The sequence below is a fragment of the Pelodiscus sinensis genome, chromosome 6 (genome assembly GCF_052426305.1).
Source record: "Pelodiscus sinensis isolate ZL-2025 chromosome 6, ASM5242630v1, whole genome shotgun sequence".
Taxonomy (NCBI): domain Eukaryota; kingdom Metazoa; phylum Chordata; order Testudines; family Trionychidae; genus Pelodiscus; species Pelodiscus sinensis.
In genome coordinates, this window is record NC_143057.1 from 33,787,338 (window position 1) to 33,807,266 (window position 19,929).

Consider the following 19,929-nt stretch of genomic DNA (forward strand, 5'->3'; position numbering starts at 1 on the left):
GGCCCTGTAAGGCGGTGGGGGCGGGGGGAGGGGAAGAATACGCCTCTGCTATTCCATTTCATGCAAATAAGGCGCCCACCACCCCAGCCAGATCGCCATGTAAATCCCTATGGGAGAAGCTCTATCGGAGAGCCCGCAGCAACAACACAGGCCGCCCGTCGGTCTCGCGAGACCCGTTGGCAAACAGCCCTGTCGCTGAACGGACAGTACCAAATTGGCCCCGCCGTTCCACCTCTCAGCCTATGAGCTTTCGACGTCGCGCCTGGGGGTTCCACGAGCCAATGGCCTTCCCCTCCCCTCGCAGGCCGCGCCGTCTAACCAATGGGAGTAGGGCGCGCGGCTCGGGCCCGTTTTCATCTTCACGGCGCGCGCCCCACGCCGCCGGGATGGTGGGCGGTGCTTTAGCCTGGTGCGAAGGAAGATGGCGGCCCCGGGCAAACGGAAACTCGGGGCCGTCACTGGCGGGCCGAGCGGGAGCGGCGCCGGGTGCAGTAAGCGCGGCTCGGGGGCTGCCAGGCCAGAGGGGAGCGGCCTGGGGCAGCCGCCGTCGCCCTTCGTGGAGGGCTCTGTAGTCAGGGTCACCATGGAGAACTTCCTGTGAGTGCGGGGCAGCAAGAGCCGCGGGGGGAGGGCGTGGCTCGTGCCAGGGGGCTACCGCGAGTCCCTGGCCGCTGGGCTCCGCCGGGCCGTGAGGAGGAGCGTGTGGAGTATGTGGCGCTCGGGGAGGGACCTAGCTCCGGGAGTCAGGGGATCGGCCCCGGTTCCTGGAGCTGGGTTGTGCCGGGCGGGGGCTGATGAAACTGCACGGAAGGGCCGTTCTACCCCTACTATCCTCTCCCACAGTGAGAGGGAGCCGGCTCCCAGTCCGCCCCCTCCTCCCACGCCCTGACAGGTGGCAGGACTGTTGGGTGGTGCCTGTGCTGGGCCAGTGTGGCTGATGTGGCTCCTGACCCCCCTCCCCTCCATCCAGTGATCATGGTAGCCAGTTCACAGGCCTTTTGTAAGATGTGGGCAGGGTGTGTGTCACTGGCGCAGGGTGTGTGTCACTGGCGCAGGGTGTGTGTCACTGGCGCAGGGTGTGTGTCACTGGCGGTACCTTTAGTGTTGGACAGCACCACTGCACACAGCTTGGGCAAGGTGCTGTGTGTTGGCTAGCGCGTTCTTCTCATGCCTTATTTGGAACTGTGTTCCCCGTCCCCAGAAAAAAAATAGTCGTAGCCTTATGGCTGGGGACAAGCAACCTGGATGTTTGCTGAACTCTGCAGACAGGCTGGGAAAGGACTGTGTTTGGAGTTGTGGGCTGGGCTTATTTATCACAATAAGTAAACACCAAGGCCTGTCTATGCTAGGAGATTAGGCTGAATTTTACTGCATAAGGTCAATTTTTCTAAAAAATGAGTCCACGTTATCAAGCCTAAGCTGATCTGTAATCGTTATGGTAACAGATAAGCAAATGCTTCTTGTATAACTATTTAAACAGTTAAGCTATTACATTCCTAGTGTAGATCCAGCATGGAGGAAGTCAAGGTTTTTGTCCTCCAGGAGGCAACTCAGTGCCATGCTCTCGCCAGAAATTGTGCCTCTACTGATCTTCAAGTGAACAGGAAAAGACCTGGGAAAGTTTGAATTTTCATTTCCTATGTGGCCAGCGTTGTGAGCACACCTCATAGTAATCCGCATACCTGGTCATGATTCCCATAAATTTGAATTCCCAGGGTGCCAGTTCCCAGAGGTGCAAAAGACCACAAGCATAGAGTGTGCAGGAGATCTTGGACCTCATTGAGGCATAGGGTGAAGAATCCATTTTGTCTGATTTCTGAAACAGCAAAAGAAACACTGATAACCATGCTAAGATAGCATGGTGCCTGGTGGAGAGAAAATACTCCAGGGACTCCTAACAGTGCAGAGTTAAAATAAAGGAGCTGAGGCAGTCCTATTACAAAATAAGAAGCAAATGGACTCTGGTGCATGGCTGTAAAAATGCTGCTTTTACAAATTGCTGCATGTTATCCTACGGGGGGACTCGACCCACTTCCCAGGCCAGATTGTGGAATCCTCCCAAGACACACGGGGCAACAGAGTGGAGGATAGGGAGGTGGTGGAAGAGGACGAGGAGGACAAGGAGAACAGCCAGCTTGTGAGTGGTGAGCGCCGCCTACTTTTCATCACTTTGGAGCCAATTCCCTCCTCCCAGAACATCTCACAATCAAGCAATAATTCTGGGGAGGACACTTCTGGTGAGTTCACAATTTTTTTTCCTTGGATGTGATGCATAAACTGTGCTACATGCAAGATGGGGGCACAGAACAGCTTGTTAATATATCTGGAGATGGAGAAGGAATCCTCCCTGCATATCTCCATGAAGCTCTCATAGAGGAACTCTGATCCCTCTCACAGTGTTTCTGGGGAGACCAGCCTTATTCCATCATCCATGGTAGGACTCCTTCCCATGCTAAGTCAGCAGTAAGTGGTCTGGTGTCACTGCAGCACAAAGCCTGGCAGCATAAGGCCCAGGTTTCTGGCCACCTTCAGTCAACATCAGCTCCCTATCACTCTGTGTGAATTGGAGAAGACTGATATCTCGCATGACAACTTGGATGAAGGAGCGGGAGAAGCTTTTAGCTGCTGCCTCTGCTGCTAGCATGGCTTCAGACTCTGCTATCCTCCTACCCCTCAGGCTCCTGCAAGATGGGAGAATAGCGTTCTCCCAAGAAGCAGGTTGTAGTGAATGCAGAGGAGGAAAGCCACGTGAGTCACTGTCCTGCCCCAGCGTCCTCCCCCCCGCCCGCAGGATCATGCCCTGGCAGGCCCCTTACCATGCTTGCCTCCAGATTGTGAGTCCAGAGGCTCTCTTGAGAACCCTGTTGTGTACCTGCTTTACAGTGTCTGCTTTAAAGCATGACTTTGGCCTTGCAAAAGCTTATAGGTTAATTCTTTAGACCAGTGTTTCCTGATTTTATTTGGCCATGGAACTCTTTTCAGCTTAAAATATTTTCAAGGAACCCCTACTGGGACCTACTACCCCTGCTATGGGTATGCATTTAAAATGTATTAGGAGCCAGGTGGACTGGCAGCCTCCTAAGTTCCGGTTCACACTGGCCCTATTCTCGGGGACTATAGAATAGTTGACTAACTGATAAGAATTCCTGAAGTTAATTGACTATTCAATTAACTGATATTGAACATCCCTACCTTGCACATTTTCATTGTCGTTAGAGAGATCTTCACTGTATATTTATAGATTAGGTTTTAGACTCCATAATGCATCTCCTGTAATGTGTGTCCTTGTAACTTTGTTACAGTGGGAACAGCAGGGAGCTTGTTGCATACTCCCTGGCTCCAGCAGCTGTCCAAATTACACAAATCCGCAGGCAAAAATGGACAAGAGAAGACATGTTTAAAGAGCAAATGGAGTGGAGTAATACATTCCTGAAGGAGATACAAGTGGAGTGGCAGCGGCAGACAGGAAAGAAAATGTGCAGGGAACTGCAAGTGAAACAACAAGAGAATATTCTCTCGTCCCGCATGTCTGTGATGGAATGCCTGGCAGACAACCTGGCCCTCGTGGACAACAACTTTCCCTCCTCACCCATTTCTATAGCTTCTACCCCCATGCGGACCCCAGGACATGGGGGACAGGGTACTCAAAGCCAGCATCACATTCAACTTTCAGGGCCTCAGGAGGCAAAAGGCTGTCCTTGTGTTTCTCACTGCCTCTTTGTTTTGAGTCCCACCATGGACTTGTTTTCTGTCCCTATTGTCTTCCCTAAATTAAAAACACATGATGTCTGAACAACAGTCTGCATTGCTCGTATTTCCAGTGTGAGGTGGCAAACACACTGAATGCAGGGGCACCTCATTGAGAGCAACAAGCATTACTCTCAAAACTGGCTATTCATAAAACTTTATTTCAAAGCCTTTCTGATTTGCGCTGTGCTCTCCTTATTGCCCTGGGTCTGGCTGCTCAACTCTAGCAAGGCATTCTGCGTCAGGCCCCCACCCTGCCAGACAATTCTTCCGCTTGCCCTCACAAATATTGAGCCACAGCAGGTTTCCACCACACAGAGAATGTTGCATTCATTAATGGCTAGTCTAGTCATTAGACTCCTAAGCCTTCCCTTTAAACTCCTGAAAGCACATTCAACCACCGTTCTGCTTTTGCTTAGCTTGTAGTTGAACTGCTCCTTACTGTAGTTCATGCTGTCTGTTTACAGCTTCATGAGCCATGGGAGCAAGGGGCAGACTAGATTACCAAGGATCGCTGTTGGTGTTTCCATGTCTCAAATTGTAATTTTCGGGTCTGGGAAAAATGTTCCAGCATGCATCTTTCTGAAGAGGCAGGAGTTCCCACAGATGTACACATCATGCACCTTGCCTGACCATCCTGTACTGATGTTGGTGAAATGGTCCTTGTGATCCACCAGCACATATAGCACCATTGAGAAATACACCTTGTGATTTATGTACTCCTTGGCAAGGTAGTTGGTGCCAAGGTGGGGATGTGGGTTCAGTCTATTGTCCCTCCTCAGCTAGGGAACCCCATCATGGAGAAAGCCCTCCACTATGGTATCCACGTTTCCCAGAGTCTTTATCCTCTGTAACAGTCTGTGAGGCACTGTATTAATTGCTTTGGCTACTTGTATAACAACCCCCATTGTAGATTTCCCTATTCCGAATATATTCCCAACTGACCTGGTAGCTGTCTAGCATTTCACGCTTCCACAGGGCAATTGCCAAGTGCTTCTCCATGGTCAGAGCGGATCTAGTTTAGTTGTCCCTATGCTTCAGGGAGCAGGGAAAGCCATTTGTGAAGTTCCGTGTAAGCGGCCTTGCGCATTTGGAAGTTTTGCGGCCACTACTGATCATCCCATACTTTCAGCACTACATGATCCCACCAGTCTGTGCTCATCTCATGGCACCAGAGCCAGTGTTTCACTGTCCAGAGGATTGAATGCTGGCTGCGTTTCCTGGAGGTTCCACAAGTGGGGCCATGTTCATGCTACTAAGGTCTCTGCATGAATAACCAGTGCCAAAAAGGGTGCAAAAAGACCGTTTTCCATTAATCTCAAGGGGGAAGAGAATAGATGAGTGCATTATGGAGTACTGACGACATGAACCTGTAATCACCTGCTGCACAGTTTTGGTCCCAGCATTCACTGGGAGCATAACCCGGAATGCAAAGCAGCATATGCACTGTGGGATAGCTACACACAGTGCATAGCTTTCAAAGTCAACGGCAGTCTCCCTCAGGCAACACGCTACTATGCTCTATGTTGACTTCTTACAGTGGGGGCATGGACCCTCAATTTTGCAAAATCTGTTGACAAGAAATTGACCTTAATAGATTCAACTTTGTCTTGTAATGTAGACAAGGCCTGCTGCCTAACGTATGGCAGTTTAAATATTAACATGAAGTGTTCAACTGCTGGTCATTTTAAGAAAAAAATATTTAGCTTGTGTGTCTTTCTCCCCAACCAACTTTTCCCCCCACTCCTTTTTCAGGTGCTAAAAGCCACAACAGCCAAATCCTTTAGGCAAGATTTTCTAAACATTTTTCCGTCAGTATAACTGTCACTTAGTGGTATAGATTTTTCACAACACTGAGCGATGACACTGTATGGCTCTAACCCCCTGTGTAGACAGTTCTGTGTTGATGGTAGGACTTTTCCTTTTGTCATAGCTACTGCCTTTCAAGGACGTAAATTAACTATGCGACAGTAGTATCTTTGCTAAAGTGGTACAGCTGTGCACTGTCCCTGAAGATAAACCCTTACTTCTTTCTTTGAGTTCTTGTACAATGTGACTGTGTGTTATCAGTCAAATCTCTTTGGCATTTGGATAATTAAAAATGAATGGACTGTAGAAGATACTGAATTTAAATGTAAAAATAAATGGCAGAGAAGGTACAGTGTAGATTGTATTTGTTTAATTTGTAATGCATTACTGACTAGGGACTCCATTGATAAATAGTTCATGGCTCCACTGTGTGAGGTACTGTACAAACATAACAAAAAGACTATCCCTTCCCCAAAGAGCTCTTTAATATTTGTTTTAATTAAAATTCTCAGATTTTGTAATTAAATTAATTTATCACAGAAATTGCAGTCTACTGACTGGAGTGGCACAGATGTCAAGAACTACTGCTGCAGATCTTCCTTGTGTCAAATCTGACAAACAATAAGAATCAAGACATCTGACAGACTTAGAAACAAAAAGTGTTTGTCAGCCTTGCAAATTTCAACTAGTCTGTTTTCCCTAAATTACTAACTTTTTTTGACTGTTAGGTAAGCTAGTAAGGCTGGAATCTTGGCTCCATTAATGCAGTGAAGCCATGATTTTATGCTAAGCTTTTCATTTTCCATAGTCGTCATGAGAAAGGATAAACATTTGTTGTAGCTGGTATATTTTCACTACACTGTGTTAATTGATATAGTATTAGGTTTTTGTCATGTATTGAGCTTTTCTAGAAAACAATATTTAGAAAAGACTTAAATCTTACCTGCAGTATTATTTAAAATATTGCTTTATATTTAAAACAATGTCAGAATGGAGCTGAAGCAACTATGTTTTGAATAAAATTGTGATTGTTTTTTCTGGTCCATATACTTTTCCATTAACCTAAAATAATGGTTTATTTCAGAACATATGATAATTGTGAAGTGTCTCCAGGGCCCCATTTGAACATGATAGTAGGAGCCAATGGAACAGGAAAGTCAAGCATTGTGTGTGCCATCTGTCTGGGATTGGCTGGAAAACCTTCTTTCATAGGGCGTGCAGACAAGGTGAGTATACATTTTTGAGATCTAGATATTTAACATAATCATTTAGTGCCCATTCCAACAGGAATAGGCACAATCCCTGTGTTTTGTAAACTGCACATGGATAACAACAGTTCAGCAGATTTGTCTGCTGCAAAAACAAAATTTCTCTGAATTGTCTAGCTCTCCTGTAGATCCACCAAGATATCTGCGGCTGTAATGTTGATATTATGCTTATCAACCTGGATGAGCTCTTGTGTTCAGTCTAGACTTAATTCATGTTGGGACCCTTTTAAAATTGTCCAGTTAAAACCAGCTAGTGAAATTGAAGTGTGCTTAGTCATTTTTGCAAGGAGGGGAAGAGTTCAGGTTGTATGAATAGCATTAGTTCTTACATTTTCTAATTTGTAAGTGTTTCACTATACTACTTTAATCACATAAGTCTTTTTTCCATCATAACTTCCTTTGAAGTAGGAATAAGAGATCCTCCAGAAAAGGGCTTTATTCTGGAGGATCGTGCCAGTCTAGACGCTTTTTTTCCGGCTTTTCCCCAAGCCGGAAAAAAAGCGGCGGACGTGTTTATTTAAATCCGCGGGGGATATTTAAATCCCCCGCGGATTTCCCTATCCTGACTTACCTGATTTGCATGGCTTTTCCGGAAATTGTGGCCAGTGTAGACGTAGCCAAGAGGTTTAGTTTTTTGTAAAAATAGATAGGCTTGGGACCAAATCAGTGTACTCCTCTCCTAATCACATTCATTTGTATTTGCTAGTAGTAGGCAATATGATTTCATCTGAATTTTTTTCTTCTGTATAACTTGTCAAGGATTAGTCTAATACAGGGTGTCAGTCTTGGCATGTATCATGAAGTACAAAAAAGATGTAGAGCTCTAGACAAAAAAGAGCTGTTCTTCCTCTTCCCCTTTTAGAAGAAAACAAATGCGCTTTCTCTAGTTATAACCCAGGCATAATTTTTATTGTAATTACATGTGAGGGAATTGTATGCATAGCAGTACTGTAAATTGGTTCTGGTTATATTAGCAGAATTATTCCAAATTAATCATTACATCTAAATGGTTTATAAGTCTGATAAGTATTTTAATAAATACCTTTTTGTATTTCCTATGCTAAAATACTGGTTCCTATAACTTTTGCTCTACAGGTCGGTCTGTATGTGAAGCGAGGGTGTTCTAAAGGCATGGTTGAAATTGAACTGTAAGTATTAAAACCATTTTTGCTCACTTTACCACGTGTTTCAATTTTAATAAATAGATTTGTAAAGTTGTATATACTGCACCCATTGAGGCACCGGTGTTTGGTGATGTGTCAGTAGTATTTTGTTTAAGCACAAGCTTAGTGTAATCAATTTTGAAGTGTCAAATAAATTCATTTTCTCCTTGATCTTAATGGAGACTTCCAGCATGTAGAAAAGGAAAGAAAAATGGTATATAGAAAGCAGGTGCCTTGATTCAATCAATTTAGATGTTGATGTATTTAGTGTTAAATAATGCAAATATTGCTTTATGTAAATATTAATAACCATTAATGCAGCATGTAATTATATCCCAGTTCTATATTTAATAAAAACAAAATTGAAACTCTTCAAGAATCTTTCTCCAACTTTAAATTTCAACATAACTTTGCATAGTCCTTTGTTGGTTTTTTTTTTTTTTTTGGTGGCCACTCACAGGGAACACTGGTTGTGACCTAGATCAGGGGATTGGAGAGCGTAAGAGAGACAGGATCCAGGAGGGGGTATCGTGCAGGAGAAGAATCTGGCCTGGGGAAGCAGTATAGGAGGGGGTGAGGTTGTGAGCTGGGGCTAGAGATCCAGGAAGGGATACAGGGTTTTGGATTGTGAAAGGTGGCACAGGTGCAGGATGGGGTTCAGGGGTTGGTGTTATCTGGGTTAGGGAGGCGGGGGGAGATAGAGGGAACACTGCTGGCACCTACCTTCTAAGCTGCGCAGCTCAGAGGGAATACTGGCTGCCAGCTCAGAGGGAATACTGGGTGCAGGCTCTGGCCTGGAGGCCTCAGAATAGGCAGCTCCCGCCCAATGGTCCCTGTGGGCAGATTTGCTCTCTGGCTGCCATGCCCCACCCCACACACCTTTCAAAATGGAGAGCTGCTGGGACCATGTATGTCTCTTTGGCATGCGCCCCTTGGGGGAGACTCTGCATGCTTCCCCAGCACTATTCTCGCAGTTCACATTGGCAGAAAACCAGCCAGTAGGAGTTACCTGGGCCATGCTTAAAGGCACATGAAGCATGCAAAGCCCCACCCGTCCCCCCCGCCTCAGGGAGCATATGGTGCAGAGACGCATATGGTCCTAGCAGCCAGCCGCTTTGCACAGGGTGCAGCAGGCTGGGCCACTGGGTGGGAACGGCCTATTATGGTAAGTGCCCCCTGGCCAGATCCTGCCCCTGAGAACCCACCCCATCCATTCCCCCACCTTCGTGCTCTAGGTCACAACACACTCCTGCCCCAGATCACAACTCAAGCCCTCTGCATCCACTTCTGAATCCCTGCCCCGGGTCACCATTCAGAGCCCTGCACCCCTTCATGTAACCTTGCTTCAAGTCACAACCCCCCTCCCAGACTCTGCACCCTTTCTATACCTTTCCCCCAGGTCAGAAACCTCTCCTGCCCCAGATCGCAACCCCCTCCATCACCCAAACTCTCTCCCTGACCCTATGTCCCCTCCTGCACCTAGGAATGTAAGCGAATAGTCGATTAATTGCTTCCCTCCCCTTGCTGCATCTATCAGAGAGAGGCAGCAAGGGAGCAGGAGCTGGTTTTGGCGGGAGCCAGTTTCCTCCAGCACCATCTCTACGGGGGGCTGGGAAAGCAGAGGGCAGCGGGGAAACAGTGTGAGTGGGATTTGAAACAGTCCTGCTCATGTGGGTCCCAATCGCTTGCAGCTCTTGTACATTTCAAAGGAAGAGGCACTGAGGGGTGCCTGCACCAGCAGGGACTGCTTCAGTCGCCACTGGTATGGGTTCCCGCTGGGCCTCTCCCTTTGAAATGTACAGGTATCACGGGCGGCTCTTGTATATTTCAAAGGGAGAGGTGCAGCGGGATAGTGAGCACTCCCCTTATTGATTAATCAAGTAGTTGATAGAAATTCCATCAACTACTTAATTAGCTGATTAATTGAAATTTAACATCCCTACCTTCACCCTGTCCTCTTATTCTGAGCTCCCTTCTGTGCCCATCCTCCAGTCCGCACCCCCTCCATTAACATAGAAGTGTGTAACAAAATCTAATAATACATTTGTACAGCATGCTCCAGTCCTCAAATGCTAGAGTCAAGCCACAGTGAGCACTGCAGAATTGATTACCGGTAAGCATTTGATCTTCAGAGCAAGCTATATGTACACCAGATCTAGCAAACCCGAGTCTACCCAAAATTTCCTAATATGTGCAGTAAAACAGCACAACCATATTGGTACCAAATTGATTTTGGAAAGTCCATTTCACTTACTGAGCAACAGTATTCAGTTACTGATCCATTACCTGAACAGTATGCTGTTGTCCTTGAGCTGCTGACATAGACTCATAGAATAGTAGAACTGGAAGGGGCCTCGAGAGGTCATCAAGTTCAGTGCTCTGCCCTCGCATCAGGACCAAGCACCATGTACATCATGTACACCAAGCACCATGTACATCGCCAACCTTTTTAAGCACGAGATCACTTTTTGAATTTAACTGCAAACCAAGATCTACCTCAAACCCAAATATCCTTGCCCCACCTCCTTTGTGCTCCTTGCCCCACCCCTGCTCCCTCCCTCCCCCATCCTCACTCACTTTCACCAGGGTGGGGCAGAGGGTTGGGGTGCAGGTTCTGGTCTTGGGCTAAGGGATTTAGAGTGTGAGGGGCTCTGAACTGAGCTTGGGACAGGCAGTTGGGATGCAGGAGAGGTTTCTAGGTGCAGGCTCTGGAAGGGTGTTTGGATGCATGGAGGCTCAGGGCTAGGGCAGGGGCTTGAGGTATAGCAGGCGGTTCAAGACTTGGGTAAGGGCTCAGGATGTGGACTCCAGTTGAGCACTGCTTACCTTAGGTGGCTCCTGGGTGATGGTGTAATGGGGATAAAGCAGGCTCACCCCTGCTTTGGCCCTGCACAACTCCCAAAAGCAACCAACAGACTTGCTCCATACCTAGTCCTGTTGTGCCCCATCTCTGCTCTGTGGAAATAGGGTACAGGGTGGGAGAAGGGGGCACCTTGACATCAGGACCCTCCTCTCCCTCCCCTCCCCTGCCCTGCACAGCAAGCAGGAGGCTCCTGGGGGAACAGCACCAAGGCAAAGGGCCAGAGATGTGCAGCAGTGGGAGGAGGCGAAACTGAAGTTTTGGCACTTGATAGTGTCTTGGCCAAACCAGCCAGGATCACCTGTCAGAGGCTCCGAGATCTACCAGTAGGTCCCAATCTGCTGGTTGGTGACCACTGTCTAGATCATCCCTGACAGATTTCTAGCCAACCTGCTCTTAAATATCTCCAGTGACAGAGATTCCACAACCTCCTTAGGCAACTTATTCCAGTGTTTAACCTCCCTGACAGGAAGTTTTTTCTAATGTCCAACCTAAACCCCCCTTGATAAAAGTGTGTTGCCGGCAAGAGTAAGTCTCAGGTCTGACACTGGGTTCTCAAGGTACAAAGACATGCTACACAGGTATCTGTCAAACATAAGCAATGTATTTTCTGACCGCTATTAGCTGTGCCCCTTAATTAAAAGAACAACATGATAGGAAAAGCAGCATTCTTACATCCCTTCTGCTAGCTGGGGAACCCCATTTTGGATGAAGTGGGAGACTGTCTCAGCTTCTGAGGCGCCGGTACCCAAAACCCATCGGTGAGGTCCAAATTGCTGTGCTCTGGTGCAGCTTTAAATACTGTGTCTCTAACTTGTTTGTGGCAGTTTGGAAATTTCCGGGGGTTACTCATTGGTTGTTACAGTATGGCTCAGCTGTACTGCTTGTCCTTTGACTTTGTTTACATGATCAGGACAGTTAGGTAAACAAGATTGTTATGTTCTCTCCCTTATTTACAGTTCGTTCTTGCTACAATGGCCTATGTTCCTAGAGGCTTGCTTCTGGCTCATCAGTAGTAGGGAAGGGGGGGGGGAGGGGAATGCAGGCTTCACCACTCCTATACTTCACATGTACAGAGTTTTTCTGCAATTGACCCTACAAAGAGGAACTGATTGAATCACTCTCAGGAGGACCTTGCGTAAGGGTGTGCAGCCTCCTGATGGGGTTACCTGTCCCCACCTCTCTTTAAATTTCTTTACATTTCAGCATTATAGTACAGTAAAACTCCGATGGTCCGGCATCTGATGGTCCGGCACCATCAGGAACCCGGAAGTGCTGCGGGCAGCTGGACCATTGGAGCTGCTCTGCCCCCAGCTTCCCCGATTCAGCCGCTGCTAAAACTGACCAGCGGCTGAATCGGGGAAGCCGGAGGCAGAGCAGCTGGAGTGCTGCCGGCTAGGTCCCGTAGCGCTGCCCCTCGGGGCTGTGGGACCAACCCGGCAGCACCCCAGCTGTCCCCGATTCAGCCGCTGCTGAAACTGACCAGCGGCTGACTCCGGGAAGCCCAAGGGAGAGCTGCTCTGCCCCGGCTTCCCGGAGTCAGCCGCTGGTCAGTTTCAACAGCAGCTGAATCCGGATGCCTGGGACAGAGTAGCTGGGGCGCTGCCGGGTTGGTCCCCGCAGCGCCGCACCTCAGCGCTGCAGGAGCGCTGCAGGGACCAGCGCTGCAGCACCCCAGCTGCTCTGTCCCAGGTGTACCCAAGTCAGCTGCTGCTGATACTGATCAGGGGCTGACTCCATCAGCAGCAGCTGACTTGGGTACACCTGGGACAGAGCAGCTGGGGTGCTGCAGCGCTGGTCCCTGCAGCGCTCCTGCAGCGCTGAGGTGCGGCGCTGCGGGGACCAACCCGGCAGCGCCCCAGCTACTCTGTCCCAGGCATCCGGATTCAGCTGCTGTTGAAACTGACCAGCGGCTGACTCCGGGAAGCCCGGGGAAGAGCAGCTCTCCCTTGGGCTTCCCGGAGTCAGTCGCTGGTCAGTTTCAGCAGCGGCTGACTTGGGGACACCTGGGGCAGAGCAGCTGGGGAGCTGCCGGGTTGGTCCAGTAGCACTGAGGAGCGGCGCTACCGGACCAACCCGGCAGCCCCTTATCAATTAATCATATAGTTGACAACATTTAATGAATGACGTGCATCTTAACATAGCTATTTCAGACCAAAGTTTTTTTAAAAGAAGTGTTAACTGAATAAATACTAAATAAATTAAATCGGATTAATGACAACTTGCATATGGACTTCACTGCTTATTCTTCTTATACCGTTAAATAATATGCAGCAGTTCTTATTACATTCTTGAATTTGGATCTCTCTAGTCTCTAGTAATTTTGTATTAACATTTTAAATTGAAACATTCAGTTTAGGGGTGTGAAGGTTTAACTAATCAGGACACCAGAGCATACCCTGCCTGTGCAGGAGAAGGGATGCTCCAGCCCAGTGGCAGGCAAGGGGGGTGATCCAGCCCACTGGGGGGGAGGAGGGGGACACTTCATCCCAACTGGAGCCAACTTCCCCTCTCCCTGCTTGTCCCCCTTTAATTGGTTCACTTATTAAACATAAGCAGGATTTATACATCCCTAATTCAGTTAGTAGTAGAATAATTACCATCAAACATTTTGGACCACTTTTTATTTAAAATGGTAAGATGTGTTACCAGTGCAGTCTGCATGCATATTTACAAAGTTGCCAAAACTGTAAACACTCAACCTCTCTTTTTTCTGTTAATCAGATTTAAGATTCCTAGTAATCTCGTCATCACTCGTGAGATTCAAGTAGCAAACAATGCATCAACATGGTTTATCAATAAAAAACCTTCAACCCTGAAAACAGTGGAGGAGCAGATTGCAGCCTTAAATGTTCAAGTGGGCAATCTGTGCCAGTTTCTTCCACAGGTAGGAGAGACAATAACAGGCACAACTGGAGTACTGCTTTTTTTTGGGTGTGGGGCAGTGAGGGAGAAGGGGTTTGTGACTGACTTTCAATAGGGGACTAGAAATGGCTCTTTGGAAGGCCAAAATGGGCACAAAAAGCCCAATTTTAACCATTGAATCATGAATGATTTTTAATATTTTTTTGTATGTAGATGTGTTTGGCATACATAATGTTTTAAGGCTCTCTGACTTTGTCATGTTAGGTAATCTTCCATAACAAACGGATCACGTGCTAGAGATGATATGGTCCAATGGATAGGGATCAAGTTTAGGATAGTGATGTAATAGTGCAGTTGATTAATTGATAAACAAAAGCTTATTGGTTAATGCTGTAGACTACATGCATTTCCCCCTGTCCAGCCAGTAAATGTTTTTAGCAGGCTGACTGCGCCAGGTCCAGGACCTACCCCCATTGCAGCTCTGCATTTAAAGTAGAACAGATCGCTATCATGTAGGTAGTTGGCTGCCTACAATGCCTGAAATTCAGCACAGACAAATTTCATTATACATTCTTTAGGTTAGGGTCGAAAAGTGACATTTGAAAACATGTTGGGCAACATAATTTGTATCGGGTGGCATTTCAACTGTTAATGCAGTAACTAATATTTAAAAATCAATTTTTCAGTGTTGATGAGTCCTTAATGGGAAAATGACCTTAGAACAAATTCTGGCAATGTGGCAGTGAAATTTTGAGTATTGGGTATTGTAGTGCTTTTTTGGTTAGTTGGAGAAGCGTTCCAAGTGATTCCCAGAAAGCCTTGAACAAAATTTGATCATTAATTTCTTCACCCAGGAGAACTATGAATAAGTCATGTGCTAACTCTTGTTAGGATACTGGGGGAATCTGGATTAGAGAGTCATAGGGCTGTCTGTCATAACTGATATGCACATGTAATAATAATTTGAGCTAACTTCCAAAGGTGTTTGACATATAAATCTATGTGATATGTGAATATTAGCTTGAGAGAGGCCAATATTTTGCAATATATTATCATTTGTTGCAGTACTATATCAGATGTACAGCATTATTGGTATTGGGTCCCTGTTTTGCAGGACAAAGTTGGGGAATTTGCAAAGCTGTCCAAGACTGAGCTTCTTGAAGCCACAGAAAAATCAGTTGGCCCACCAGAAATGTATCAATTTCACTGTGAACTAAAAACCTTCAGAGAGAGAGAGAAAGAACTTGAGGTAATCATCTGCATAATAAAGGAACAGCGATAGGAGAGATTTTCATGAACCTTCTCTTTTTTTTTTTTTTTTTTTTTCAATCTATGACCAATATTAAGTAGATGTCAGGTAGTTTTTACAATGTGATACTTTTACAAGAATAATTGTTTCTGACTGTATGGTCATTTATATAATGGCATAAAAAGGAAATGCTCCTATTTAAAAGTTGGGCTTTTGACCAGGAAACGCGGTGTCAGTATAGAGCTAAATGGCCAAGTTTGCAAAAGCTTTGTACTCAATTCAGTACCATTTGTTTTCTGTATTATTAGTACAATAGGCAACATCAAATCCCTTCCAAATTTTAAGTGAATTTTAGACAAAAGTATCCAGAACCTTACTGATTTGGATGAAAATCTGAAAACCAAAAGGGGAAAAATAGGGACACTTGAAGCCTCTTCCATCTCATTAGTACAACCACAGTTTCAATCACATATGCAATTATCTGAAGATCAAACAACTAATTAATGACACCCATTAATGCTTAGCAACATAACAGTACCCTGTTTCATCTCTGCCTATCTTGGCTGCAAACAGTGAACTGGAGCCAATGGGAGCAATGAGGCTCTGCGGCTGCAGAGCCAGTTAATAAACACACCATAGTGGCCCGTTAGCAGGTTTCTTGGGGTGTCTAAACTATACACCTCTGTTGGCAGAGGGGTGTAAATTAGACACATTGAAAGTGCAAATAAAGCAGGGATTTAAATGTCCCACACTTCATTTGCATAATGGCAGCCACTGCTTTTTTCAAAACGGGGCTTTTCAGAAAAAAATGGCAGTTTAGATGGGGCATTTTAGACAGTAATGCTCTGTTTCAAAAGATCCTGTATTCCTTAGTACAGGATCTTTCAAAACGGGGCATTTCTGTTGAAAATGCCCCGTCTAAACTGCTGTTTTTTTCCGAAAAGCCCCATTTTGAAAAAAACGGTGGCCGCCATTATGCAAATGAAGCACAGGATATTTAAATCCCCGCTTCATTTGCATTTTTGATACGTTTAATTTACATCCCTCTGCCAACAAAGGGGTGTAGTTTAGACGTACCCTCAGAGTGGATCCTTGGACCACTTTGAGAGTCACTGGAATAAAATTTAGTATGTTAACATACCAGCCATAAAGAAAAATAATGGTGAGGGAAAAGGGGATGAATAAGGGCATTCACACAGCTTCTAATTTAAGGACTAGAATATTGTATGGCAAGCAGTGACTTTGACTAAATACTATGACCATACAAAGCTAACAGTTGATTAAATGTCACTTTGTTTGCCATATAGTATCTTTGTAATCTTTATGATAACCTGTTAATCTAATTAAACAAGATATATAAAGGAATTAGAAAGAGGTGCAGAAAACTAAGTTTATTTTGTCTAATTAGTAGTGAAAGTAGAGACATTTTTGTTCAATTAAGAATTCATTCAAGAAAGAACAAAATGAATAAAGCAGCTTGATCAATGGAGAATTATTTGTGTTATCAGAAAATGTTTGTTGATTATCTAAATTGTGTTTGCATTGCTCTTGTTTATTTTTATTTGCATTGTTGTTTTAGCAGTGTTGAGCCCATAATGCTAGAGAAACAAGGTTTGTGGGGTAATATCTATAATTGGACCAGATTCTGTGGGTGGAAGAAACATTTTTGCTTTGTAATCTTGTAATCTTGTCTCTTTCATCAACAGAGCGTGGTCCAATAAAAGATCCACCTTGCATCTCATTACTTATATCAAACCTCAATTTCCATGGCACAGCTATGTTGGAAAGTTGTCCTGCACTTTCCAGTACTATTGGCTGTAACTAGTGGTTTGACTCTCCCCTTTTTGAGGAATGAAAGTTACTTGCAATTAAATACAAAAAGCTACTATACCAAAGCTTTTGTTAAATCCTTATTTTCTGCTTAGTTGACATTCTTTTCATAATTGCCACATATCCCATTTGTATTTATTTTAATAAAGCAACTAGTGTAAAATATATTTTCTGACAGAATTCATTGCAAGAGAAAACCAATTTCTTGGAGAAAATGAAGCAAAGGAACGAACGGTATAAGCAAGATGTGGAGCGATACTATGAACGCAAGCGTCATCTAGATTTAATAGAGATGCTTGAGAGAAAAAGACCGTGGGTGGTAAGTTTATTTTCTCAATTTTCTGAAAAATTTATAAATGTGTCATCTTTATAAAAGAGAGGGTTATTTTGCAATCAAATAAGCTTTTTTCCAAACTAGAATAACCTGAGCACTACCAACATTACAGAAAATGTATAATTGTCCTGAAACATTGTGTTCTACTCATAGCCTCACTTAGCTTCTTCCTAACTGCATCTACTGCTTCTAGCAATGGCTTGTGTTTTATGCTTTAAAAGGAATACTGAGTGACTCCCTCTTTTAACCAGCCGTTCAGTACTGAATTATGGGGTGAGGGTATTTCCAAGCAGTTGATCATTTTGTATCCTACAGCATAATGAATGATGGGTCTTCTGGTTGCATCAGAATTAAGCCTTGAAGTGAGTTTAAGAAAATGTTTTGTTGTACTAATACCTAGAGCTCTAGGTAAGTGCTTTAAAGAAATCAAAATAAACAAGACTTGTTGGGTTAAGGGTAAATCATTTTGACTTGCTTTAAAAACTATTGTTTTATGTCCACAAGAGTGAATTATTTGAATTACAAAATGTAATACTTCAAAACTGACTCAGTATAGGAGAATCAGAGCCGTCAATCTCTGAGGCATTATGCCATTATTATATTTATTCTGCTTTCATGCCTTAGCTAAAGTTTCCTTTACAGGCTTAAATTAATGAAATGTACAAAGTAAGGATGTTAAAAAGTGAGTAACTGACTAATCGTGTAGTTGATACAGTTCGTATCAAGTACACAATTAGTTGATAAGGGGAGGTGCTCTGTCCGGGCTCCTGCCAGGTCCAGGAGCTAGCCCCTCTGCAGCGCTGCAATTGAACTGTAGTAGGAGCTGGGCATGCATGCAGTGGTATTATATCATTATATTGGGGTGATACTTTGAAGGCTCATCAGTGGAGACCAAGGGGAAAACTAATTAACGAATCATAACACAGCTATTTTTGAACTAACTCTTACATTTGGAAACAAATGGTTCTTTGAGAAATGCCTTTGTAGATTCATACAGCTGAGACACACCTGAATACTTAAGTTTTTCCTAGCACTCTGTAGAAGGCTTTCAACACACTTTAGTTTTCCTGAACATTTTGGCCTGAATGTGGATAAGAAACAGTCACTCTGACCCTGACCTGTTAGTGGCTATTCCTCAGAATGCTCACTTGTGTAGGGCATTTGAACAGAGAATAAAGCACATTTTCCAACCACTGAATTTCAATTTAATAATTGCAACAGGTGTATCTGCCACAAGCTAGTGTGCTCACTTAAATAAATCAGTTTAAAGTTCTGTAACTTGGCAGATGCTAGGTTACATACCACTGTATTGGGGCAAGTGGCTAAGTTGGCTCTTAAGTCTGTTATCTGTCAAGTATTGGATCAAGTAATACAAATATTTAGCAGGCAGTAGTATGATCCATGAGGGCAGAGCTAGATCTGCTCTTTGTAACAGAGCTATTCTTTGGGGAGGTAGTGCATTCAAAAATCGAGTGTTCTCAACAATGTCCACCTTTGAGGTGTATAAAGTGCATTAGTCTACAACAGTGGTCTCCAACCTTTTTACACCCAAGATAACTTTTTAAATGCCAAGATCAACCCCACCCCTTCCTTGAGATCCTCCCCCCTCCATTCTCCTCCTCTCCATCATTTGTTGTCCCCAGCCCATACTCATTTTCACTGGGTTGAGACAGGAGGTATGGGCTCTAGAGTGGGAATGAGGGATTTGGGTGTGGGAAGGGGTGTGAGGCACAAGCTCTGGGAGGGAATTTGGGTGCAGGAGGAGATGGAGAAGGGGTTGCTGGCTCAGGGATGGGCCTCCGGGCTGGAGAGCGTTGGGGTCAGGTGGAAGGTTGGGGTGCTGAGCAAGCTGCAGGCTTGTGGAGGTGGGGTTGCAGGAGTTTGGGTTGGACTGCATGAGGGGTGCTGACGGGGGTTGGGTTCATGATGGGCTCAGGGCACAGGTTTGAGGTGTGTGAATGGTACAGGAGTGTTGTGGCAGAAGATTGGGGATATGGGTGGTATAGGAGTTCAGGGATGTGGGGGTGCAGGAGTTTGAGGATGTGTGGGGCTCAGGGCAGGGGGTTCTGGTGTATGATGAGGTCTGTGGGTTGTGCAGGAGTGTTATGATGCTGCAGCTAGATGTGGGCTTGGCCCCAATTGGGAGCTTGTTGGCCAGGCTTCATTTTTAAATAAAATGTTATGTCCAACACAAAATGTTTCAGCATTGTCTTTATTTATGGAAGGGGCAGGGAACCTATTTTGGATCAGGGGCCACTGACCCACAGAAAAATTAGTCGGGGACCACACAAGTGAGATGCAAAAAAAACAAAAACAATCCTTTCAAAACCCCCAAGCCTCACTGATGTGGCCCCAACTGAGACACCTCGCCCTGTCACTCCAGCCCCATGGGGAGGATAGGTAGGACTGAGGCTCAAGGCCTCAGGCCAAATTTACTCTTCTGGGGTTCCAGGGTTAGTGGATTTTGTGGAGCCCTCCACGCTCTGAGGTGAGGCCAAAAATGAGGGATCTAGTGTGCAGGACGGGGCTGCCAGTGAGGGATAGGGATGGAAGGTGCAGAATCTGGGTGGAAGTAGGGTACAGGAGCAAGCTGGTGGTACGTGTCTGGCTAGGAGGGAGGACGGAGGAAGCAGAGCAGGGTGCTGGTGGGTGGCTGGACAGAGGAAAGGGGTCAGAGTGCTATTGGGGGTCTGGCCAGGGAGGAGGGTGCTGGTGGGGGTCTGGCCAGGAGGTAGGAGCAGGATGCTGGTGGGAGGTCTGTCTGGGGAAAGGGGCAGGGAGCTGGTGGGGGTTTGACCAGGGAG

The 19,929-nt window shown here is 45.5% G+C and overlaps 1 protein-coding gene across 2 annotated transcripts in view; it reads left to right on the forward strand.

Moving 5' to 3' along the window:
- Positions 1–221: 221 nt before the first annotated feature.
- SMC5 (structural maintenance of chromosomes 5) overlaps positions 222–19,929 on the forward strand; it is an 83,853-nt gene continuing 64,145 nt past the window's right edge. The window contains exons 1-6 of one of the 2 annotated variants that reach the window (XR_012904664.2): positions 222–597; positions 6,641–6,782; positions 7,920–7,972; positions 13,572–13,734; positions 14,827–14,961; positions 16,970–17,110. Coding sequence is in view for 1 of the 2 variants with exons in the window: in XM_075931701.2 (XP_075787816.1) it covers positions 422–597; positions 6,641–6,782; positions 7,920–7,972; positions 13,572–13,734; positions 14,827–14,961; positions 16,970–17,110 (810 nt within the window). In the remaining variant the exon portion in view is untranslated. The remainder of the gene's footprint in view (positions 598–6,640; positions 6,783–7,919; positions 7,973–13,571; positions 13,735–14,826; positions 14,962–16,969; positions 17,111–19,929) is intronic. The other variant, XM_075931701.2, reaches the window with a different exon arrangement.